Source organism: Chrysochloris asiatica, unplaced genomic scaffold (genome assembly GCF_000296735.1).
Source record: "Chrysochloris asiatica unplaced genomic scaffold, ChrAsi1.0 scaffold00363, whole genome shotgun sequence".
Taxonomy (NCBI): Eukaryota; Metazoa; Chordata; class Mammalia; order Afrosoricida; family Chrysochloridae; genus Chrysochloris; species Chrysochloris asiatica.
This window is the reverse complement of record NW_006408881.1, coordinates 279,942-306,317: the sequence shown is the minus strand read 5'-3', so window position 1 is coordinate 306,317 and position 26,376 is coordinate 279,942. Positions and strand designations below refer to the sequence as shown.

The window sequence follows — 26,376 nt, the reverse complement described above, 5'->3', positions numbered from 1 at the left end:
TTCTTAAGCTTCAGTTTGAATTTGCATATAAGCAATTGATGGTTTGTTTCACAGTCTGCCCCTTGCCTTGTTTTGACTCATACGGAGCTTTTCCATCATCTCTTTCCGCAGATATAGTCAATTTGATTTCTATGTATTCAATCTGGTGAGGTCCATATGTATGTTGTCTCTTACGCTGTCTATAGAAGGTACTTGAAATGAACAAATCATTGATTTTGCAGAATTCTATCATGCGTTCTCCAGGATCATTTCTATAACCATGGCCTTTTTATCCAACTACTGAGCCTTCCTCTTTGCTCCCAATCATTCCAATATATGATTGCATATCTGATCAATTTGAGATTGAAGAAGTTGGTAGAATTGCACCCTCACTGGCTTTAGTGGTTGGTGCGTAATTTTGAATAATAGTGGTATTAACTGGGCTTCCCTTTGTTGTTGTTATGTGCTGTGCAGTCAGTTCGGACTCATAGTAACCCTGTACAGGGTTTCCGAGGCTGTAAATCTTTACAGGAGCAGAAACCCTCACCTTTCTCCCGCGGAATTGCTGGTAGTTTCGAACTGCTGACCTTGCAGTTCGCAGCCCGATTCATAACCACTATGCTACCAGAGCTCCTCTGGGCTTCCCTTTAGGTGCATGGATATTATCCTATCACAGACAGTGTTGTACCTCATGACTGATCTGGATATGTTCTTTTTGATGATGAATGCAACAGCATTTCTCTTTAATTTGTCATTCCCGGCATAGTAAACCATGTGGTTGTCAGATTCAAAATGGCCAATACCAGTCCTTTTCAGCTCACTAATGCCTAAGATATCGATGTTTATGTGTACCATTTCATTTTTAACAACTTCCAACTTCCCCAGATTCATACTTCATACATTCCATGTTCCGATTGTCAATGGATGTTTACAGCTGTTTCCCTTCATTTTGAGTTGTGCCCCATCAGCAAATGAAGGTACCAAGGGTTTTATTCCCACAGGCTTCACTCCATTCTCGTCATCACAGTCAGATCTACTTTGAGGAGGCAGCTCTTCCCCCAGTCGCATTTTGAGTGCTTTCCAACCTGAGGGGCTCATTTTCCGGCACTATATCTGACAGTGTTTCTCTGCTATTCATAAGGTTTTCAGTGACTAAATGTTTGGTAGTAGTTCATCACTCCTTCTTCCTAGTCTGTCTTTTTCTGGAAGCTCATCTGAAACCTGTCCACCATGGGTGACCCTACTGGTATTTAAAATACCGGAGGCATAGCTTCCAGAATCACAGTAACTCACAAGCCACCGCAGTACAACAAACTGACAGACGAGTGGTGGCCCACATGTTTAGGACTCCTAAATTTATTATCTCCAGGCAGACATTTCTCCTGAGCTTTGACTGTCTGTTGACATGAATCATTTGATTATTCTGAGGAATATCACTATCCCAAATTCAAGCTTTATTCTAAAATCTGCTGTACCTTCCATGTAGCCTTTGTATTTATTTGGTCAACCCAAGAAAAAAAAGGAGGTATCTCAGACTCTTCCCTCTCTCACACCAATACTCTTTCTTCCATTAGGGAATCAAGTCTTGGGAATGGTCATTAGGTTCTAACAGCTCTATTTTTGTACTATCCCTTTTTTTGGTTCAGTGAATCACTTCTTATGATACTACACAAAAGACTCCTTTGCTGCATCTACATGTCCGATGGTTGTTGTTGTTAATTGCTGTCGAGTTGGTTCCTACCCACAGCAACGCTGTATATATAGGGTTTATGGGGAGCAGCTGGTGAGCTTAAACTGCCGAGCTTGGGATTCAAACAGTCCACAGAGTATTAACCAAGTACTCCGATAGTAAGAATCAAGAAATATCATCACAGCTCTGCGTCCTGCTAGTAAAATCTGTTGTTTTCCCCAACCCTTACAACCTCATTATGTGTATCACTCATAACACTCCAGGACTGTGTGCCATCAAGCTGACTTTATACCTAAATGGGTCTGTAAATCCTGTAACTACACTATCTCTCCTTTCCAAACTCTCAATCCTTCCACTGTAGTCAATGGACTTAGAATCGTTTTATTAGCAAAATCCCTTATAAGTTTCAACCTCTCCTCTGAAAACATCCTTTATCTTACCTTCTTGACATAATCAATCTTGGCTGCCCCTGGGAATACTGCCTCCATGATAAAACCCTCTCAAGTTGGAGCCATTTTTCTTATAAACCTCTTTCCTACCTACTATATCATCTATTCTAATGTCGTTCATGGACTCCAAACTCATATATCAGCATCTCCAACTTGGATACTCAAAAGTCATCATAATATTATACAGTCCAAAACTAAAGTCTAGTCTACCACTCCCAGTGTTCTACATCTCAAGTTAGTGGTAACTCTAGCCTCTTAGATACACAGGACATATATACAGCATTATGCATTGGTAGGAATTTCTAATATCCCCACATATACTCTTGATTGTATCGTTAAAATATGAGCATAATTCAAAAGTTTTGCTATTAAATCATAGAAATCTTTATTAAACAAAAATATCCAAATGTGAAGCTATTATTTCTTGACATAACATCCAGCTAGGTGTATCTATAAACTGGTGAGGGCACTGTTTCCATCTCTCTCAGCTTTTCCCAAAGAATTCTTCACTCTTCAATTCACATTAGGTCAAAATGACAGTTTGGACATCCTTGATGGACTCAAACTGTATTCCTTTTCAATACTGAGTTTTGGTAACAAAAAGATGTCAAAAGAGGCAAGATCAAGACTATATGGAGCTTTGCAGTCTAGGAGCGGAGGTCCCTGGGACCATCAAGGGAGAAGAGCAGACAGTGGGACCCTACCCAGAGAAGCAGTGACGCCAGAGATGGAGGCAGAGGCGATGACGTGGACAGATGAGCGGCTAGGGACTGCAGACCCAGAGAGGGAGAGGGGCTGTGTGCTGACAACTAGTGGGGCAGGCATGCTGGGTATACCCTTTGGTTGGCTGATGATGCATGGAGAGGATTGTTAACCGTAGCAATGAAACGATATACAACAGGATTAATGTAAAGCTAATGTTCTCCCATGTAAACTATCATATAATTCACAATAAAACATTAAAAATAAATAAATAAATAAAGACTATATGGAAGATGGGATAAGGTTTTCAAGCATAATTATCATAGGACAGCCTTTGCTCCCGCAAAGAATGAGCAGGTACACTGTTGTGATAGAAAAAATTCCTTGGAGCAACTTTCATGATTTTTTTTCTCATCAGTGAAGGTTTCAATTTTCTTAAACTTCTTCCTGGTCAGCCCCCATGATCATCCTCTGCCCTCTGAGAAATTCTACCAAGATTACTCCTTTGAAATCCTACCCAAAAAGTTGCTAAAACCTTGTGAACTGACTCCCTCTGCTTTGAATATCACTAGCTCAGCAGATCTCCTCAGAAGACATTGTTTTGATTGAACCTTCTTTTTAAGTTATATTTAGAAGCTCAGAAGGCTTACAACTAGGAGAATTTGTAGCAGAATCAAGAAATCCATTGCTTTCTAATTCAAGACGCTCAGCTGCTTCCAGAGCCACCATCTTGGGAGAGACCAAGCGGGGAAGGATCCGAAAAGCCACTAACTAACGCTGACAGAACTGTGGACATTCTTTCTTTGGTATCTGTTCATTGGTCTCTCACTGTCTACGCACCTCCATTCTGGTACTAGAGGGGAATGCCTGATCCGATGGACATCCCACCCCCTCCCCTGGCGGGTTCTACTATGCATGTACACAGATCTCCTCGAAATTTAAAGTGACAGTTTCCACTTAAAACCAAACGGTCACCACTTGTCTGTCAGTTTCTTGTCCTGTGGTGGCTTATGAATTGCTGTGATTCTGGAAGCTATGTCACCGGTATTTTAAATACTAAGCAGGGCCACCCATGGTGGATAGGTTTCAGATGAGTTTCCAGACAAAGAAAGACTAGGAAAAAAGAGTGACGAATTACTTCCGAATATTTAGTCACTGAAAACCTTATGAACAGAAGAGAAACACTGTCAGGTATAGTGCCGAAAAATGAGCCCTTCAGGTTGTAAGTCACTCAAAATATTACTGAGGAAGAGCTGACTGCTCAAAGTAGAGTTGACCATGATTACGCAAATGGAGTAAAGCCCGTAGGAGAAAAGCCCACGGAACCTTCATTTGCTGATGGGGCACAACTCAAAATGAAGAGAAACATCTGTAAACATTCACTGAAAATCAGAACATGGAATGGATGAAGTATGAATCTGGGAAAGTTGGAAGTTGTCAAAAATGAAATGGAACGCTTAAACATCGATATCTTAGGCATTAGTGAGCTGAAAAGGACTGGTTTTGGCCATTCTGAATCTGACAACTACATGGTTTACTATGCTGGGAATGACAAATTGAAGAGGAATGGTGTTGCATTCGTCTTCAAAAAGAACATATCCAGATCTGTCGTGAGGTACAATGCTGTCTGTGATAGGATAATATCCATGCGCCTACAGGGAAGCCCAGTTAATACCACTATTATTCAAATTTACGCACCAACCACTAAAGCCAGTGAGGATGAAACAGAAGAAATCTATCAACTTCTTCAATCTAAAATTGATCAAACATGCAATAAAGATGTATTGATCATTACTGGTGATTGGAATGCAAACGTTAGGAGCAAAGAGGAAGGATCAGTGTTTGGAAAATAAGGCCTTGGTGATAGAAATTATACTGGAGAACGCATTATAGAATTCTGCAAAACCAATGATTTGTTCATTGCAAATACTTTCTTTAGACAGCACAAAAGACATACACATAGACCTCACCAGATGGAATACATAGAAATCAAACTGACTATATTTGTGGAAAGAGACAATAGAAAACTCCATATCATCAGTCAAAACAAGGCCAGGGGCAGACTGTGGAACACAATTACTCATATGCAAATTCAAACTGAAGCTGAAGAAAATAAAAACAAGTTCGCAAGAGCCAAAATATGACCTTGAATGTATACCACCTGAATTTAGTGATCATCTGAAGAACAGATTTGATACACTAAACACTAAAGGCCGAAGACCAGAAGAGTTGTGTGATGATATCAAGAACATCATCTAGGAAAAAAGCAAAAAGTCACTGAGAAGACAAGAAAGCAGGAAAAGGTCAAAATAGATGTCAGAAGAGACACTGAAACTTCCTCTCCAGCGTAGAGCTGCTAAAGCAAATGGAAGAAATGAGGCAGTCCAAGAGCTGAACAGAAAATTTCAAAGATCAGCTCGCGAAGATAAAGCCAAATATTACAACAAAATGTGCAAAGATCTGGAATCAGAAAACCAAAAAGGAAGAACACGTTCAGCATTTCTCAAGCTGAGGGAAACGAAGAAAAAACTCAACCCTAGACTTTCGTTATTTAAAGGTTCTTTGGGCAAATTATTTAATGATGCAGAAAGCATCACGGAAAATAAAAGGAATACAGAGTCACTATATCAAAAGAAAATGGTTATATGTTAAACTGTTTCAAGAGGTAGCATATGCTCAAGAGTCCATGATACTGAAGGAGGAAGTCCAAGGTGCATTGAAGGAATTGGCAAAGAACAAGGCACCAGGAATTGATGGAATGAAAATAAAAATCTTTCAGCAAAGTGAGATGGCACAAGAGGCACTCACTCATCTCTGCCAGGAAATTTGGAAGACAACTATCTGGCTGACTGATTGGAAGAGATCTGTATTTGTGCCCATTCCAAAGAGAGGTGACTAGATGGAATGCGGAAATCATCAGACAATCTCTTTGGTATCCCATGTGAGTCAAGTTTGGCTAAAGGTAATACAGAAACGGCTACAATCATATATCGACAGAGAACTTCCAGAGGTTTCAGCCTGATTCATAAGAGGCTGTGGAACAAGCTTGTATTCTTTCACCATACTATTCAACCTGTATGCTGAGCAAATAATCTGAGAAGCTGGGTTATATGAAGAAAATGTGGCATCAGGATTGGAGGAAGGCTGATAAACAACCTGCAATATGCAGATGATACAACCTTGCTTGCTGAAAGCGAAGAGGACTTAAAACATTTACTGATGAAGACCAAAGAGCACAGCTTTCAGTATGGATTACATCTCAATGTAAGTAAAACAAAAATCCTCACCACTAGACCAATAAACAACATTCTTAACAATGGAGAAAAGACTGAAGTTGTCAAGGACTTCATTCTTCTTGGATAAACTATCAACACTCATGGAAGCAGCAATCAAGAAATCAAACAACATACTGCATTAGGCAAATCTGCTGCACAAGACCTTTTTAAAGTGTTGAAGAGCAAAGATGTCAGCTTGAGGACTAAGGTGACCTGACCCAAGCCATGGTATTTTCAATAACCTCATATGCATGCAAAAGCTAGACAGTGAATAAGGAACACTGTAGAATTGATGCTTTTGAGTTATGGTGTTGGAGGAGAATATTGAAAGTGCAATGGGCTACCAGAAAAAACAATAGATCCGTTTTGGAAGAAGTGCAGCCAGAGTGCTCCTTGGAGGCCAAGATGGACAACCTTTGACTCTCATACTTTGGACATATTGTCAGGAGGGACCAGTCTCTGGAGTAGGTGGAGGGTCAGAGAAAAAGAGGAAGACCCCCCCCCCCCAAACGAGATGGATTGGCCAAGTGGCAGCATCGATGGACTCTAGCGTGGCAAGAGTAGTGAGGTTGGCCCAGGGCTAGCCAGTGTTTCGTTCTGCTGTGCATAATGTCGCTATGGCTCGGTACCAACTCGACAGCACCTATCAACAACAACAACAACATTGTGTCTTGGTGTGACACTGTAGGACAAATGCTTGACCATAAAGTTGGTCTGCACTGCAAGGTCGGCAGTTCAAACTCATGAGTTACTCCTCAGAAATCCTATAAAGGGTTGCTATGAGTTGACTAAGACAAGTGTATTACTGAGAGAACCTGCCTGCATCCATCTGCTGATTGCAACGACATGTGTAAACATATTTTGTTTGGAATAAACCATGTATGAGTTAATAACCTAAGTAGCAACACTTTGTAACTTACCCTTTTTTATCCAGAATTTAACCTTTTGTTTCCACTTCCAACATCATCTCCCTTAAATTACTGCTATAGTCCTTTAAATTATCTGAATCCAACTTTGCCTCTTCATAGCCTACTTTCTATACACCACTTGGCTGATCCAACTAAAACTTCAGATGATAGCACTCCTCTGCTGAAAAGTGTTCTAAGATTTTCTATGGTATTCCCAGATAGCCTACTTTATCACATCTTTGCATTTTCTGTTCAAATGCATTCTTATAACAAAGCCTTCTCTAACCATGTTTTATGAAACAGTCTCCTACATAGCCAACCTTGTCACTACAAATCTCCCTTACCTTACTTAATTTCTCTCCAACGCGCCCTCTCCTAATATATTCATTTGCTTACTGTGTGTCTCCAGTACCCCAAAAACTACAAAGGCAGGAATTTGTACACTGCTTTATCCCCAGTATCTTGAACAGCACATGGCAAAACAAAACAAGAACAATAATTTTTAAGAAATGTAAAAAATCGTCAATAAACACTAAGTTAAATTAACGAACAAAGAAAGAAAAGAAAAAAGGGAAGGAGGAATAGAAGGGATGAAAGATGAGATTAAGGCTTGACCTTCAGATTGCTAAACATACCTAAGCGTTGAATCAGTAGCATGTGCTGCTGTTGTAGTAATGACTGGCGACTGAGCTCTGGTGGCTGAGACAGTTGCTACCACAGCAGGAGGGATGGTATTCGAGGTGGTCACAGGTGGCCGAGACTACCAAGAGAAGAGAAAAAATATTTCATTTAAAATAAAAGACAAAACAAAATATACTAAGACAAACACTATAGAATAATTAGAAACTTCGGCCTCTTAATAAATCTATTTTTGGCCCAATGAAAGTAAATTCTCACCATTCTGTTATTAAGGAATTCTCTTTTCATATATGTTGTTATAAGATCAAAAGACAGAATTATAAAAAAATCAACAATGTGTTTGTTCAATAAAATTCTGTCCTATCATAAAAAATATAATAGGACCTAATTATTCAGTTCTACTGTTTCCAACAGATCTGTCCCTGATCCTGGTGCAGACATTTCACACTACCACATACATGATCAAATGTTTTCAGCTGTCTACAAAATCATACGAATTGGGCTGTGAACCTCAGGGTCAGCAGTTTGAAACTACCAGCTGTTCTGCAGGAGAAAGATGAGGCTTTCTGCTCCCATAAAGATTTACAGCCTCGGAAACCCTGTACAGGGTCGCTATGAGTCAGAACTGACTCCACGGCACATAACAACAACAATACTCCATATCACAGAGTCCCCAGTTTACCACATTATCATACACAAATACACTACACACTTCAATAGTACAGAGGTCATAGATTTCCTTGAAAGTAATGAACCACCTTCCTGGAAAAACACACATACACAAAAATGTGCATAAAAACTTTCTAGCCAGCTCTAATGCACACTGACTGACTATGCTATAGCCATGCTTATCCTTACCACTGTTTATACCATTTCCCCACTTAACGCACCGTCCTCTCAGCATCTCTGAATTCTCACTTGTTGTTGCTGTTAAGTGCCACTGAGTCAGTTCCAACTGATAGCAATCCTGTATAGGGTTTTCGAGGAGCAGCTGGCAGGTATGAACTGCCAATTATGTGGTTCGCAGTCCAGTGCTAATCCTACAGTTTCACACCAATCCTAACCACTACATCCAACAAAAAGCCTTCCTAGACTAGCTCTTTTCTAAATTCCTATAGCTTATCAAATGACATTGCATTATTACTCAACCTTACCTGTATCTTGCAACTAGTATTGAAAGTTACATAGCAGCTAGCAGAATGAATAACTCAAAGCAGGCACTTAATATTTTCTGGCTGATGACCCCCAACCTAGACATACCTGGATCGGTTGGTGAATGATGTGCTGCACTGCTGGTTGTGCTGTAGCAGCATTTGGCAACTGAGAAGTTGGTCTTAAGACAGTGGTTACTTTAGAACTAGACATCACTGCAGCAGCAGCTGCACCTGAAAAAGAATTTTGTATTAGTTAGTATGGTTTAAGGGCTCAACAATGTCAATACATCCAATTATATTCCCTACAAAAACAGTCACAATAATTTATAAAACTCAGCTAATTCATGTCAGTACTCCTCAAACATGTTAGCTTTAGGGTCTCTTTATAAATTAAAACTTTACTGAGCACAACAAAGAACTTTAGGTGAGACTCCCTACTTCTACATTTAATAGTCAAACTATGTGGTTATCACCAGTTATACTATAACCAAATCTGTTACTGTCACTTGAAATTGTGTCTATATCATTTGATTAATTACCACTGATAAACATATGATGGCCCCTGAAATAAAGTTGTTTCTATGATAAGTAAGATATCTGTTTCAGAATGGCTGAATTAAGATGTTGCTTTGAAGTTTACACTGAGAAAACCTTAAAATATTTAATTTTAAAACAAAAATGAATACATTATATCACACCAAACCAGCGGCCATCAAGACGATTCTGTCACATGATGACCCCATGTTTATCAGAGTATAACTGTAGTCCATAGGGTTTTCAATGGATGAGTTTTGGGAAGCAGATTGTCAGGTCCTTTTTCATAGATGCTCCTGGGTGGATTATTACTGACAGCCTTCAGTTAGTAGCTGAGTGCATTTAACTGTTGACAAGCTTCTACAAAACTCATCACATCTTAATACTTTTTTTTTGGTGACAGTAACTAAAAAGTATTTTTAGTGACATTAACATTTTTACAAATCTCTTAAGGACCGGCCTAAAAGAAGACATGATTCTCATTTGCTTCAGCATTTAATCTGATGCAATACATTGTTTTGATTAAAATATATTTGACGAAAAATTACCTTCTATAGACAGGGAGTTGGAACATAGAGAAATAATTAACAATCTTTCCAGACAACTGGATTTAGAATGGTATGTAGCAGAATAAAAACTCACTGAAACTCAACATGTGGTATTTCATCTGAAGGAGAGTTGCAGTGTGGAAGCCCTATCAATGAGCTAGAAGGATCGTTGGACCACATTTTTGAGAGAAGTACTGAGTTACTAGAGTAAAGCTTAAAAAAACCCCAAAAGAGTAAAGCTTATTTTGTTTGTATCTGACTTTGCCAAAAATGACGTTTATATTTTCAACAGAATGTAACAATTTCTATTTGTCAATCAGTTGATAAATCTCATTAATTTTACTACCATACAATGTATTAAAACAAACTAAGAATAACAATTTGCTTGCTACAAAGTTTTTGTTGTTTTTTTTTAAAAAAAAGAGAGAGAGGCTGTTATCACTACAATAATATTCAGTATAAATATGAGGGGGCTTCAAAAAGTCTGTAGATAAATGGAATTAAAAGATAATGGAATTTTTTTAATGAACTTTTAGAAGCTCTCTCATGTATCTGAGTTTTTACAATAGAGATAATGTTTAGACTACCCTAGCTCTAGGGAGTTCCACAGTATAAGGGGCAAAATCTAGAACACACTAAAAATTTGTATTGCTTTATACATATACACACACACATACGATACACAAACATATACGTATATTGTACTGCAACTATAAACCAACTGCCATCAAGTGGATTCCAACTCACAGTGACCCTTAAGACAGAGTAGAGCTGGTCCAAAGGTTTTCTGAAGCTGTAAATCTCCTCTGAAGAGGACTGCCATGTCTTTCTTGTGGTGTGGCTGGTGGGTTCAAACCATAACCCAGCTCTTAACCCATTCCACCACCAGAGCTCCTTACCACATGAGGGGGCTTCAAAACGTTTGTGAAAAATTCCATTATCTTTTCATTTCATTGTCCAGGAAAGTTTTTTGAAGTCCCCTCCTATATATACATATTGATGTTAAGTTCTGGTTCCAACTCAAGGTGACTGACCCTGGATAGAGTGTCTGAGGCTGTAAATATTTACAGGAGCAGAAAGCCTCATCTTATTTCTGCAGAGTGGCTGGTAGCCTTGAACCACCGACCTTGTGTTAGCAGTCCAGTACTTATCCTACAGAGGCACAGCAATCCAATGCATACATTAAACTATGTAAAAACTGTACGTTGCTGAGTTTATTTCTATTATCACACAAGTTTAATACGCTGATTTAAGGTACTGTGTTACTATACTTTCTACCAAACATCTATCTGTCATTTCAAGAGACTTGCAGTCTTCACCTCGAGGTAAATGAGAAGCTCCTATGTGAAGAGGAGGCCCAGGAGCATTGCTGCGGATGATAGACATCTGTACGTTTGTAGTCATGATATGATGCAGGTTACTGGGATGTCCCTGCAACAAATGGATAGAACGTTATTTTCATGTGGTTAGCCATAGTATCTTGGAAGCCATTGCCTCCAGATGTGGGTTAAGCTGTTCCTTTTAGATAGTGAGTTCCCAAAGGGAAAGGACTAAGGTCATTTAGTTTTTGTTGCTGAGCATACTGCATGATGACACATGCAAGCAGGCTTGTGGTCAATAACTGTGAGTATCCATCAACTGCTTAGGGCCCAGAGGTTCCAAATTTAGAAACTCTTGTCTCCAGTATTAGTTTTTCATACTTCCTTTCTCTCTTAGCTGAAAGTTTGTTTCTTCCCATTCTCAAACTTACTGTACATGCCACTGTACCCACCAAGTCTCTGATGCTATCAAATGTTTCTAAATAAATCTCAGTCAGCACTCAACAGGTTACTTAGACATCTTTGGCTCGTCCCTTAAATGCCTCTTTATCACATTCTCCCAAACCTCTAGTGCCAGTGCTTCTTGGGTTGGAGTTTGAATATTCACTTCTGGAACTATTTAGCAGTATGACCAATAAAAAGGAAAAAACAAATACATAGTATATCTTTTTAGAATACTAATTTTTCCTAAAAACATGAACAAAAATATTTCTGATGCTTGGATTTTCCATTAGTAAGTAACTTTAAAATATTTAAACATCATATCAGAGAAACACTGCCTAACACTACTGTTGAATACTATCTAATCCCATCACAGTTTTCTACCTAAACCAAGGACCAACTATCTGCTCTGAGCTGCCCAAGGACATGGATTGTCTTATTCACATGTGCATCTTACAGTGACAGGAGTTGTTATTAAGTGTTGTTGAGTAGATTCTGACTCACTGTGACCTTATATAGGGTTTCCAAGGAGTGGCTTGTAGGTTTCAACTGCTGACTTGCAGTTAGTAGGCCAGTGTTTATCCTACAGCACCACACCAGGACTCTTATTGTGAGAATAGTTATCTAGCAGATGCTCCATAAATATAGCCTAAGTGACAAAGACTACACATTTAGATGCACATTAGCTTCTACTTCTTATAGCTGTCTTTCTCATACATGCTATCTTAACATTACAGATATTAGTGGTCCTTTAAATTATTATTTTGTATAGTGCCTAATGCACTGCTGATATTCAACATGTAGTGATCAACAGTTTGGCATCTCAGAAGACCAGCAAATTAAGAGAAAAATAACCTGTTGTCCACTGATTGTTGCCACAGGAATTGCTGACGCTTGAGGGATGCTACTCTCCATGGTAACGGTAACCTGCCCTGGAACCTTGGGGGGAAGTGACAAGGTAGAAGGTGGAGCGGGAGCAATAGGACGGCTAGGCATGGTGGGCTTTGGTGGTGGCTGCAAACAAAAAATCACATGAAACATATCAGTAACCTTTTACTAGTGATGCACTTCAATCTACAGTTAAAAGTAAACAAATCATACCTGGAGAGAGCCAGCAAAGATGTCAGAAGCCTTATATATTTTCTTTTCATTTCAGTACTAGCATTTCCATTTTACAGATGCAGAAATAAACAGAGTAAAGTTAAGTGACTCACTCAAAGCCACAAAGGAAGTAAAAAGTAGGGCTAGGAAAAAGGTCTAGTTCTATATGGGATATGGCCTGTTTTCTTTCTTCTATGCAATACTGTCTCCCAAGTTTAGGCAGTAAATAAAACTCCAAGTAACTGAAAACATACCACAAGGTAACTAAACAAGATAATTTTCTCATACATTCTCTTATCAGAACGCTTTTAATATAAGCAATTCAAAAATAGTAGTGGCACTCCCAAAACAAAAACAGAGTCAGTATGCTTATGGTTTAAAATCAATTTCAGAATATGATATGGGAAAAGATCTGTGATGCCTACTGCTCTGTGGGAAAAAAATATTTGAGTGGTAGAACAGGACAGCTCTGGGTTACAGAAAAGAGGTGAAATGACAAATGAAAAAGCAAAAGCAAAGAACAATCCTAGTATACAGCTTAAGATAGAATAAAAATTGCCATAAGTATCAGCTAGTCTTTAGCTATGCTTCAATATGAAATTTTAAGCCTCACTGTTACCTTCATAAGTCCCTCTGAAAATGAGAGTGGCACTGCTGGCGTCAGATGTGCTGGTGGGGCTGTTACTGTGACGGGTGTGCCCGATGAAACAGCATGGTGTGTAGACAACATCTGGACCTGTGGATAGGGTCTTACTACAACAGGCTCTTGTTTCTCTTCACGGGACTGGAGGGAGCTACTAGAACCCAGGTGCTCCCTGGCAGTGACTTCAGCATCTCGAGTTGATTCATCATTGACTAGGAAATATATCAAGGATTAAAAAGTCATATACTCCCAAAGTTAATTAATATATAGTACATACAAAAGTGGCACTTGCAACTAAGTTTCAGGGTTGATAAGCTAATCATTTCATTGTGACATTTCCTTAACAAGGAAAATATGAGCACAGATTCACCTTATAGAATCAGGTCTTGAAGTGACAACCTATGAAACTTTTTCTGGGTATTGTGGATTTCACACCTTTAGAGGAAATGACTTAGAATCCATCTAAAATGAACTCAAACAGCTGAAAGTGCAATACAGATTATAAGACAATTTCATTTCATTTCATTTTCGGAAAAAATTTCAAAATCCTACTATTAAGAATAGTACATACAGTTCCTAAGTATAAGAGCATATAAACAGTCAATGAATTTCTTAGTCTAAACCCCTACAAAGAGAATATGGTTAAATCTATCATTATTAAAGTGCATATACTAATAAGGAAGAATGTATAAGAATTGATGCTTTTGAGTTATGGTGTTGGAGAAGAATATTCAACGTGCCATGGGCTGCCAAAAGAACAAACATCTGTTTTGGAAGAAGTGCAGCCAGAGTGCTCCTTAGAGGCCAGGATGGCCAAACTTCATCTCTCATACTTCAGACATATTGTCAGGAGGGATGAGTCTCTGGAGAAGGATATCATGTTTGGTAAGGTGGAAGGTCAGAGAATAGAAGAAGATCCCCAGCAAGATGGATTGGCAATATGGTAGCATCAATGGGCTCAAGCATGGCAACAATTACGAGGTTGGCCCAGGACCGGGCAGTGTTTCATTCTGTTGTACATAGGGTCGCTATGAGTCAGTACCGACTCGATGGAACCTAACAAAAACAACAACTCTTGGCTGGTGGTGGTGATGAAGTGTCATCAAGTTGGTTCCGACTCACAATGATCTTATATAGGGTTTCCAAGTAACGCCTGCACAATGGGATGTGGCCATTTTGCTCTCATGGGTTTTCACTGACTGGTTTTTCAAAAGTAGATGGCCAGGCTTTTCTTTCTAGTTTCTGTTAGTTTGAAAGCTCCATCCAAACATATTCATTATCATAGCAACACACAAGCCTCCAGTGACAGACAGGAGGTAGCAGTGCTTAAAATGTACCAGTTTCGAATACAGTCCACGTCTCCTATATGGAATGTAAGAATTCTACCACTGAACTACCACTGTCTTTGAAGGAGAACACATACAAATACATATATATCTGCACATGGATAAACATCTTCAAAACCATTGTATTTTATTTAAAGAAAAAGAAAGTGGATGACTGGGGGGTGGTAGGAAGAGAAACGACAGTGATACTTTTTATTGTATACTCTTAGAATTTTAACCTATGAGAGCACGTTAACACACCACACTATCACTTTAAAAATTAAAACAGAGGAGTCCCAGACAAGGTGGCAGAGTAAGCAGACACACTGAGCCAACCCTCTGTAACAAAGACAAGGGAGATGGAGTAAAACAGATGGTAATCCTGGAACCCTGAGCATCAGAGGAAAGGACAGAAAAGGGGACTGAGTGCCAAACTGGAAGAGGAGGCTAAACAAGAGAGAGAGAAAGAAAGAGGGAGAGGGAAAGGTGGACCATGGGCTAACATGGCATGGCCGTACTGAGTTTTTTGAACAGTTGTTGATAAAGCACAGGAGGTGGCAGTTGTTGTTGTTGTTAAGTACCATGAAGTTGGTTCCAACTCATAGTGACCCTGCACAGGGTTTCCAAGGCTGCAAATCTTTACGGGAGCAGAAAGTCTCATCTTTCTCCCGCAGAACAGCTGGTAGTTTCGAACTGCTGACCTTGCAACTTGCAGCCCGATTCATAACCACTACGCTACCAGAGGCTGGCAGTAAGGCAGTTCAATTCTCCCTTGTTCCCATGCCTTTCTGGTAGCCAGAGGCGTGGCCAGTCCCTGCCCTTACCAACCCAGGGGCCAGTGGCACCACCTCTTGCACAGCTTCTGCTCTATCTGGAGTCAGGTGTTCTGGCATAGAACCCCTGCTTCTTGAGGTCTCTGATCCCACCTTGAACTATGCTACATAAACAGTGAACAGAGAACTATGTTCACACTTCAAGTCTCTACCACACACACAGGAAACAGCTGGTGAGTACGTGGGAACACACCAATATACAATTAATAGCTAAATTGAAATATGAAACTACAAAGTCTTGGAGAAAAACAGACAACTTCAGCTTACACAAAGAAGTAAGACAGAGTACCTCAAACAAGTTACTAAAATGCAGACATAGAAAATACCAGAAATGGTATCAGAATTACCTGATAAGGAATCTAAAATAATATTAATTAGGCAATTTCAAGGGATCGTGAGAAATATCAAGAAAACTACACATGAAATCATGGAAAACATAGACAAAGCTATAGAAAAATCCATGAGTAAAACCTGACAAAGTAATCGAAACACTGGGAACAAAAACAACTACCACTGTGGTTGTTAAATGCCTTCCAGTCAGTTCTGACTCAGAGAGACCCTGTTTAAGGTTAGAACCGCCAACCTTGTAGTTGACAGTTCAGTACTTCTCCTACAGTGCTTATCCTACAGAAGTCCATAATTAACACTAACTCTTCAAAAATAAATAATACACTGAAAGAGCAAAGAAAAAGAACTGAATCAATGGAAAGCCAAATTACTGAGCTTAGAAAAAATTCCGCTGAGGAACAATCAGAAAAAGAATAAAAAAAACTCTAAAGAAAGCCTAATATTTATGTGGGACACTGTATCAAGAGAAATAACTTGCATGTGATAGGAAATCCAGAACAGGAAGAAACAAATAAAACCGCAGAGAATATTGTCCAAGAGTTGTTGGAAAAAAAACTTCCCTAACATTCAAGCTGGATTCAGAAGAGGCCATGGAACAAGGGATATCATTGCTGATATCCGATGGATCTTGGTTGAAAGCAGAAAATATCAGAAAGATGTTTACCTGTGCTTTATTGACTATGCAAAGGCTTTCGATTATGTGGATCATGACAGCTATGGACAACATTGTGAAGTATGAGTATACCAGAACACTTTATTGTGCTCATGAGGAATCTGTACCTGGACAAAGAAGCAGTTGTTTGAACAGAACATGGGAACACTGAATGGCTTAAAATTAAGAAAGGTGTGCAACAAGATTGTATTCTTTCACCATATTTATTCAACCTGTATGCTGAGCAAATAATCCGAGAAACTGGGTTATATGAAGAAAAATGTGGCATCAGGCTTGGAGGAAGACTCATAAACAACCTGCAATATGCAGATGAGACAACCTGGCTTGCTGAAAGTGAAGAGGACTTAAAACATTTACTGATGAAGATCAAAGAGCACAGCCTATGGTATGGATTAAATCTCAATGTCAAGAAATCAAAAATCCTCATGACTGGACCAATAAACAACAATCAGTAGAGAAAAGACTGAAGCTGTCAAGGATTTCATTCTTCTTGGATAAACTATCAACACTCATGGAAGCAGCAGTCAAGAAATCAGATGACATATTGCATTAGGCAAATCTGCTGCACAAAACCTTTTTAAAGTGTTGAAGAGCAAAGATGTCAGCTTGAGGAATAAAGTGCACCTGACCCAAGCCATGCTATTTTCAATAACCTCATATGCATGCGAAAGCTGGATAGTGAATAAGGAAGACCGTAGAAGAATTTATGCTTTTGAATTGTGGTGTTGGAGAATATTGAAAGTGCCATGGGCTGCCAAAAAAACCCAATAAATACGTTTTGGAAGAAGTGCAGCCAGAGTGCTTCTTGAAGACCAAGATGGCCAAACTTCGACTCTCATACTTCAGACATATTGTCAGGAGGGACCAGTCGCTGGAGAATGGTATCATGTTTGGTAAAGGTCGAGGGTCTGAGAAAAAGAGGAAGACCCCCTACGAAATGGATTGGCCACGTGGCAGTATCTATGGACTCAAGTGTGGCAACAATAGTGAGGTTGGCCCAGAATCAGGCAGTGTTTCATTCTGCTGTGCATAAGGTCGCCATGAATCGGTTCTCGATGACACCTAACAACAACAACAATATCATGAAAATGAGAAGATAGCTATTCAAGAGATTGAACAAACTCCAAACAGAATAGACCTCAAAAGAAAAATCTTAAGATATATTTACTATAGCCAAGCTTTTCAAAATCAACCACGTGGCAATAAGACATTTATAAACTGTGAAAGAAACAAACTGCAAACCAAGAATTATATATACAGTACAACTTTCCATCAAATATGATGGTGAAACTAGGTCATTTTCAGCCAACCAGAAATTAAAAGAATTTGTAAAAACTAGATCCACCTTAGAAAAAAATACTAAATGAAGTTCTGTGGACAGAACCAGCAATAGCAGACAATTGTTGTTGTTGTTATTATGTGCCGTGGAGTTGGTTCCAACTCATAGCGACCCTGCACAGGGTTTCGGAGGCTGTTAATCTTTACGGGAGCAGAACGCCTCAACTTTCTCCCGCGAAGCAGCTGGTAGTTTCGAACTGCTGACCTTGCAGTTCACAGCCCAATCCGTAACCATTAAGCTATAGAAACTAACACACATGACAATATCACCTAGACTCAATCCAAATATTGTTGTTGCTGCTGTTATATACCATTGAGTCGATTCCATTCATAGTGACCCTGTATAGGGTTTCTGAGGACCAACTGGTGAACTTGAACCACCAACCCTGTGGTCCAAACCAACCTTGCAGTCCAGTGCATTAACCAACAGCACCACACCAGGACTCTGAAGGTGGTTTATCTCACCTTTAATCCCACCATGACCCTGATAAAAAAAATGACAGATCCATCCCCAAAGGTATGGCATGGAACACCTTGTCTTTTACAAGAGAAAAAAAAGAAAGAGAAAGAGGGGGCTACTACCACCACGAAAGAAAAGCCAAAAGTGGAGTGTGTCCTTTGGACCTACAGTTCGTGTACTGTGAAGCTCCAAAATCCAGGGAATGACTGATGTCAAAATACATGAAAATCTCCAAGGAATGCTGGGCTTATAAATCTGAAAGGAGACCTTTCTCCAGAGATAGTCCTCTGAATTCAGACTTCTAGCCTCCAAACCTCTGAGAGAATAAATTTCTGTTTTTAAAGTCATTCACTTATGGTATTTCTGTTACAGCAGTACTAACTAGATAACTAAGACACCAACTATGCCTATTTTTAAATTTTATACAAATAGACGAATAAATGTACCCTGTTGAATTTTGCTTCTTTCACTTAATCAGTTATCCATGTCGTCGCATGTAGAAGTAGCTTTCATTGTCAATGCTGTATAGTATGACACTGTGTGAAATTAAACCATAAATTATCTATCCAATTGATTGTTAAAGGACATTTGGATAGGTTCCAGTGTTTTATTATGATGAACAGAAGTGCTATGAGTTTTTTTATTTTTTGGGGGGGGAGGGTAGATGGCTGGGGTGTAGAAGTGGGTAGGACTAAGGAGTTAGGATTAGGACTATGGCTAGGTCTAGGCAAGGCCTAGGACTTCATTTTGTTTTAGGGTTATCATTAGGACTACGGTTAATGTTAGGGGTAGCAGTTGGGCTAAGGCTAGGAGTAAGGCTTGATTTAGTTTTAGCACTACAGCTAGGTCTATTTTATTTTTTCTTGAAATCTACTTGATTTTCTCTTCATTTATAAGTTCTGTAATTACATTATTCCCTTTTTTAAAACTTTATGTTTTGTAGCTACAAACTAGTATCTTTGGTTCCTTATTTTCAGTCTTCTAGGTTTGTTTTGTGTAGGTGTGTGACAGGGTTGTATTCTTTCACCATACTTACTCAAACTGTATGCTGAGCAAATAATCCGAGAAGCAGGGTTCTATGAAGAAACCCGTGGCATTAGGATTGGAGGAAGAATCATTAACAACCTGCGATATGCAGATAATACAATCTGGCTTGCTGAAAATGAAGAAGACTTAAAATATTTACTGATGAAGATCAAAGAGCACAGCCTTCAGTACGGATTGCATCTCTATGTCAAGAAAGCAAAAATCCTCACCACTGGACCAATAAACAACATTATTATCAACTGAGAAAATATTGAAGTTGTTAACGACTTCATTCTTTTTGGATCAACTATCAACACTCACGGAAGCAGCAGTCAAGAAATCAAACGATGTACTGCATTAGGCAATCTGCTGCACAAGACCTTTTTAAAGTGTTGAAGAGTAAACACTTGAGTACTAAGGTGCGCCTGACCCAAGCCATAGTATTTTCAATAACCTCATATGCATGCGAAAGCTGGACAGTGAATAAGAAAGACTGTAGAAGAACTGAGCCTTTTGAATTATGGTGTTGGAGGAGAATACTGAAAGTGTTATGGGCTGCCAAAAGAACCAACAGATCTGTGTTGTAAGTACAGCCAGAGTGCTCCTTGGAGGCCAGGATGGCCAAACTTCATCTCTCATACTTCAGACATATTGTCAGGAAGGACAAGTCTCAGGAGAAGGATATCATGTTTTGTAAGGTGGAGGGTCAGAGAAAAAGAGGAAGACCCCCAGCGAGACGGATTTGCCAAGTGGCAGCATCTATGGACTCAAGTGTGGCAACAATAGTGAGGTTGGCCCAGGATTGGGCAGTGTTTCGTTCTGCTGTGCATAAGGTCGCTATAAGTCAGTGCCGATTTGATGGCACCTAACATCAACAAGGTTTGTTTTACTTTGAATATTTCTAAATTTGGGTTGTGTTCTAAGTTATACTGCCATGTATGTTAGTCTCAGGCTGGTGAATGCTGTTGTTGGTTCTTGGTCCAAAGAACTCCCTTTAGTATTTTGTGTAAAGTTGGTCTGGTTTTTGCAAATTCTTTTAATTTCTGTTTATCTGGAAATTTCCTAATTTTACCATCATATTTGATGGACAATTTTGCAATTTTTTTCCTTTTAGAGTTTTATATATGTCATTCCATTATCTTCTTGCCCTCATGGTTTCTGCTGAGAAATCAGAGTTTAGTATCATTAGTTCTCCTTTGTAGGCAACTTTTAGGTTTTTCCCAAGCTGCTCTCAGGATTCTTTCCTTGTTTTTGATTTTGAAAAGTCTGATTATAATATGTCTTAGTGATCTTCTATTGGGGTCTATCCTGTTTGGAATTCATTTAACTCCTTGAATGGCTATCTTCTCATCTTTGTAGGAAAGTTTTCTCTATAGATTCATTTGCCTTTTTCTATTCTGGAATTCCAATCCCATGTAAATTATTCCACTTAGTAGTGTGCCACATAAATCTTAGGCTTTCTTTGGATTTTTTTCTTTTTTCTGATTGTTCTCCTTTAAAATGAATAGATTTGTCTTCAAGCTTACTGATTCAGACGTCCATTAATTCAATTCTACTTTTCCCTTTCAATGTACTATCTATTTCTGAATTCTTAGTATTAATCTTCTGGCTTTCTAACTGCTATTTTTGTATGGTTTCCAGATTTTCATTATATTGACAGTTTGTTCATGTATTATTTTCCTGAATTCTTCCTTGCTTTTATTAACCTTTCTCTCAATTCATTGTAGGTACCTAATTTTTAAAATTTCTTATCAAATAGTTCTGATTCTATTTCTGGTTATTATATTTTCTGACTCTATATTTTGGTCACTTGCTACACGTAGCACTCTGTTTTATTTCTTCATGTAAGCTAAATTGCCTGTTTTTGCCAACATACTGTGGTGTCATCGTTATTTATATTTGATGATCGTTTACTAGTGTGTTTCAGCACTCACCATCTGTCTCCTTGTGGATATGCTAGACACTGGTAAGAAGTCTGAACACAGTTCACGGTTTGCTGTCTGTGTAGCATAGTTCAGGACAGGTTCACGACCCTCCTGAAGGACCCCAGGCAAAGGCTGCACACAGGAGGGGATACCACTGGCTGCTGCACTGGCAATGACGGGACTGGCCACACCTCAGCAACCAGGAGTGCAAGAGAACAACGGAGGACTGCACTTCCCTTGTTTCCCACCTGCAGCCTGTCCCTGTGCCCGAAGGCTGGGCATTGCTCACAAAAGTTCAAAATGCCAGCTGATAGCCTTCTTGCTTTTCTTCTCTCATAGTTCCTATACAGCGTCCTCTTCCAGTCAGCACTCAGTCCACCTCTCTATCTTATCTTCTGAAGCTCAGTGTTCCAGGACCACCACCTCTCTACCTATTTAACTTGTTTTTCCATGTCTTTGTTGCAAAGGGTCTGACCAGTGAGTCTCCCTACTCTGCCATCTTGCCCCCAATTTTTTAATGAATATTTTTACACGTGCCTGTTCATGAACATATTGTTATGGACTAAACTGTGTCCCCAAAGTATATGTGTTATAAACCCTAGCACTTCTATGCCTGTGGTTACAATCCGTTTGGGGATAGGCTGTGTTTATCATATTAATATGCCAGGATTACTGTAGGGTGTATCGTAAGTCGATCTCTTTAGGTATATAAAGAGATTAAATAAGCAAGTTAGAAGCAGAGATGGGAAAGCGATGACAAGCAACATGAAACTAGGCGCTAAAACAGATAAATACCTTCCTCCAGAGTCACCAGAGAGAGAAGCCTTCACCTAGGCTGGAACTCTAAATTTGAACTTTTAGTCTCTGAAACTATGAGAAAATAAGTTTGTTTGTTAAAGCCACCCACTTACGGTATTTCTGTTATGTTGTTGCTGACCCATAGAGACCATGTATAGGGTTTCCAAGGAGCTATTGGTGAGCTTGAACCACAGAACTTGCAGTTCAAACCTACTTTGTACTCTAGCGCATTAACCCACAGCACCACACCAGGATTCTATTTCTGTTATAGGAGTGCTAAATAACTAAAATAGAATTTGTTGGATACGTACCTGGGAATGGAACTTACTGAATTACAGAATACATACAGCATCATTTTTTAATGGCTAGATATAATTTCTGCCAACCACAAAGTCATCAGTTCCAAACAGTACTCTCAGAAAGCCTGTACATTGGAACCAACTCAATGGTACTTAACAACAACAAATGATATATACATTTTTAGGGTATTTCAAAATTTGGCTATCATCAACAGTTGGGCTCAATATCCATATACTCTATTTATAAGCCCTTCAGAAGAAAAAAAAATTTTGTATTCTGACTTTACCCCGTGTCATTCACTTTTTGGATTTCTGATGACACTTAACAACAACAGCAAAAATCACTTTATTAAGGTATAATTTACATATAAGTAAAAGACTAGTTGAAAGCTCAACAATTTTTCACAAGCATCCTAACTTACCAACATCTAGGGAAAGATGACCTAGTCAAATGGTAAATAAATGTTTAATTTTTCAAGAAATTGCCAAAATGTTTTCAAAGGTATCTGTAGTTTCTATATTCTGAGATTCTGAGTTATTCCTAGTATTCACCAGCATCTGATATACAGCCATTCTTATGAGTGTGTAGTGGTGTGTCATCATGGCTATACATGATGACAAGTGTTATTGAACTATCACCTATTTTTCAGTTTTTCATACTGTGGTGGCTTGCATGTTGCTGTGATGCTGGAAGTTATGCCATAAGTATTTTAAATACTAGACGGGTCATCCATGGTGTACAGGTTTTCAGCAGACCTTCCAGAATGAGACAAACTAGGAAGATGGAGGAGCAAACTACTACTGAATGGTTAGCCAAAGAACACCTTATGGATAGCAAAAGAAGATGCACCTCAGGATGGAAGTCATTCAAAAGACAACTGGGGAAGACTTGCTGCCTCAAAGTAGTGGACCATGATAACAAGAATGGAATAAAGCTTTGGAAACCTTCACTTGCTGATGGGGCATAACTCAAAATGAGGAGAAACATCTAGAAACATCCATCAATAATTAGAACATGGAATGCATGAAGTATGAATATAGGAAAATTAAAAGGTGTCAAAACAAAACAGAACTCAAGATGGATGTCATATGTACTAATGGGCTTAAATGAACTGGTGTTGGCCATTTTGAATCAGAAAAGTATACAATTTACTATGCCAGGAGTGATAAATTGAAGAGGAATGGCATCACACTCATCCTCCAAAAGAACATTTCAAGACCTAACGTGAAGTACAATGCTGTCTGTGATAAGACAATATCTATGTGTTTATAAGGAAGACCAGATCACACCACTTGTTCAATTTATGCATCAACCACTAAAGTCAGTAATGATGAAATTGATTAATTCTACCAACTTCTTCAGTCTAAAATTGTTCAAATATGCAATTAAGATGTATTGATAACTCTTGGTGCTTGGAATGTGAAGGTTGAAAACAAAGAGAAAGGATCCATAATTGGAAAACATGGCCTTGGTGACAGAAATGATGCTGGAGATTGCATGACAGAATTTTGCAAGAGCAATGGCTTATTCACTGCAAATACCTTTTTAAACAGCATAAAAGACAGCTATACACATGTACCCCATCAGATGGGATACACGGTAATCAAACTGACTAAATTCATGGGAAGAGATAGTTAAAAAAAAAATCATTTATCATCAGCCAAAACAAGGCTGGGGCGCTGTGAAACAGACCATTAATTACTCATGTACAAGTTCAGACTGAAGCTGAACAACATTAAAACAAGTATGTTGTTGTTGTTGTTAGGTGCCTTCGAGTCGGTTCCGACTCATAGCGACCCTGTACAGGGTTTCCGAGGGTGTAAATCTTTGCGGGAGTAGAAAGCCTCATCTTTCTCCCGCGGAGCAGCTGGTAGTTTCGAACCGCTGACCTTAAGGTTCGCAGCCCGATTCGTAACCACTACGCTACCAGAGCAAGTATACGAGACCCAAAATATGACCATAACCATGTTACACCTGAATTCAAAGATCATTTAAGAATACATATAATGCATTAAATACAAATGACCAGAGATCAGAAGAATTACAGGATGATATCAAGAACATCATACAGGAAGAAAACAAAAGGTCATTAAAAAGTCAAGATGAAAAGGCAATAATGAAGATATGTGCTGAGTTAGACCACATTCCATAGATTCCCGTGGACCTTAAGATGAGAGAAAGAAAAGGAGGGGCTGGTTGGTCTGAAGTGTGGTGATACTTGGGAACTCCTGAAACCATGGACAAGGACCTAGCCACAGAGGGCTAGAGCTGAGAGTGAAGTGTCCAGCTGATATGAAGTGAGGGGAGATGCACAAGTATACCCATACTTGCAGATAGTACCCATTTGACCTAGCTTTGATGGTTTGATGATCATAACTCAACTAGAAGAAGATAAAGAAATTTGATAAAGGAATTAAGTGTAAGTTGCTATAATTTGATGAACTTGACCTATACTTATGAATGTAGTAACTCAAAATACCAGCTAAGAGGGAAGGAGTCTTCACATCAAGGATCAAACCTATTCCTCAGTACACAGGGTTGATAGAGTTGGGCAACTTAAGACACTGGCTACCTAAAATGGGGGACTGGGGTGTGCAATAAATGCATGAAGTGGCTGGCTTACAAGTTTTCAAGAGAGAATTTAGCTTCAAAGTGTGCAGGGGAAGGTAGAATCCCCACTGAATAGTTTTCCTCTTGTCTAGATGGGTCTGGTGAAAGAAGATGAGGATAGGATTCATATGATTCATTAGTGAGTAACTGTTACCATAGCTAATTACAAATGTCACGGATGTAAAGGTAGAGACATTGTATAACAAAAAAGGATGAGGGAGTAGTTAATCTTACATAACAGGAACAGAGGACTCTAGGACCATCAAAAGAGAAGCACATGAGCACAACATGGGACCCTAACCAGAGAAACAGCAATACCAGAGATGGAGGGAGAAGTAATGGCATGGGGAGGTTGAACAGCTGAGGACTCTAGACTCATGGAAAGAGAAAGGCTGTGTGCTGGCAGTCAGGAGGCTTCCAGAATGTGCCCTTGGTTGTTTAAACAATATATTCCTGCATGGTTTTACTTTTGCTTTGTACATAAAGAAAAAAAAAAAAAAGAGGGGAGAGGGTTCTTGATAAAAGAAACAATCTATGATGGTTTTGGGGGGAGAAGGAAATGAAACATGCACTAGAAGGTAGACATACGTTGACATGGGTTACGTGGCAAGCAATATACAAGTGGAGGGAGGTTGGTAGAGGAAAGATAGGGGTGGCAGGAGACAAAGAGAGGAATGCAGTAGTTAAAGTGAATAGAGGTAAATGCTGTTAACTGTCATGGAAGGGATTGTAACCATGTAATGAAGCAAAGTTTATGATTTGTTGAATGCAAAACTGATGGGCTGCTCTGTAAACCTTCACTCAATTCATGAAGAAAAAAAAAGAGCAGAAAGAAAAGACCAAAATGGATGTCAGAAGAGACATAAAATTTGTCCTCCAGTGTACAGAAGCTAAAGGAAATGCAAAAAATGAGGAAGTCAAAGAGCTAAATAGAAAACTTCAAAGGGCAACTCAAGAAGGCAAAGTCAAGTATTACAATGAAATGCACAAATACCTGGAGTTAGAAAACCAAAAGGGAAAAACACACTCAGCATTTCTCAAGCTGAAAAGAACTGAATAAACAAATTGAACCTCAACTTGTGAGACTGAAGGAATCTATGGGCAAAATCATGAGCACAGGTTGCACCTCAATGTCAAGAAAACAAAAATTCCTCACCACTAGACCAATAAATAATTTCATGATGAGTATAGAAAAGATTAAAGTTTACAAAGACTTCATATTGTTTGGATCCACTATCAACACTCAAGAAAGCAAGTGTCAAGAAAAACGACAGAGGAACAAACAAGATGGCGGATCAGGTGGACGTATAGCAGAGAGCTCCGCCAACAACAACACAGAATACCCGACCAAGCAGGTT

The 26,376-nt window shown here is 39.1% G+C and overlaps 1 protein-coding gene across 1 annotated transcript in view; it reads right to left on the bottom strand.

The window, feature by feature from the left end:
* Positions 1-26,376, bottom strand: part of LOC102818868 (histone deacetylase complex subunit SAP130-like) — a 156,726-nt gene that overhangs the window by 102,053 nt on the left and 28,297 nt on the right. The window contains exons 2-6 of the mRNA XM_006876205.1: positions 13,359-13,594; positions 12,494-12,652; positions 11,198-11,309; positions 8,903-9,027; positions 7,639-7,763 (exon numbers count right to left, since the gene is read on the bottom strand). Coding sequence (XP_006876267.1) covers positions 7,639-7,763; positions 8,903-9,027; positions 11,198-11,309; positions 12,494-12,652; positions 13,359-13,594 — 757 coding nt within the window. The remainder of the gene's footprint in view (positions 1-7,638; positions 7,764-8,902; positions 9,028-11,197; positions 11,310-12,493; positions 12,653-13,358; positions 13,595-26,376) is intronic.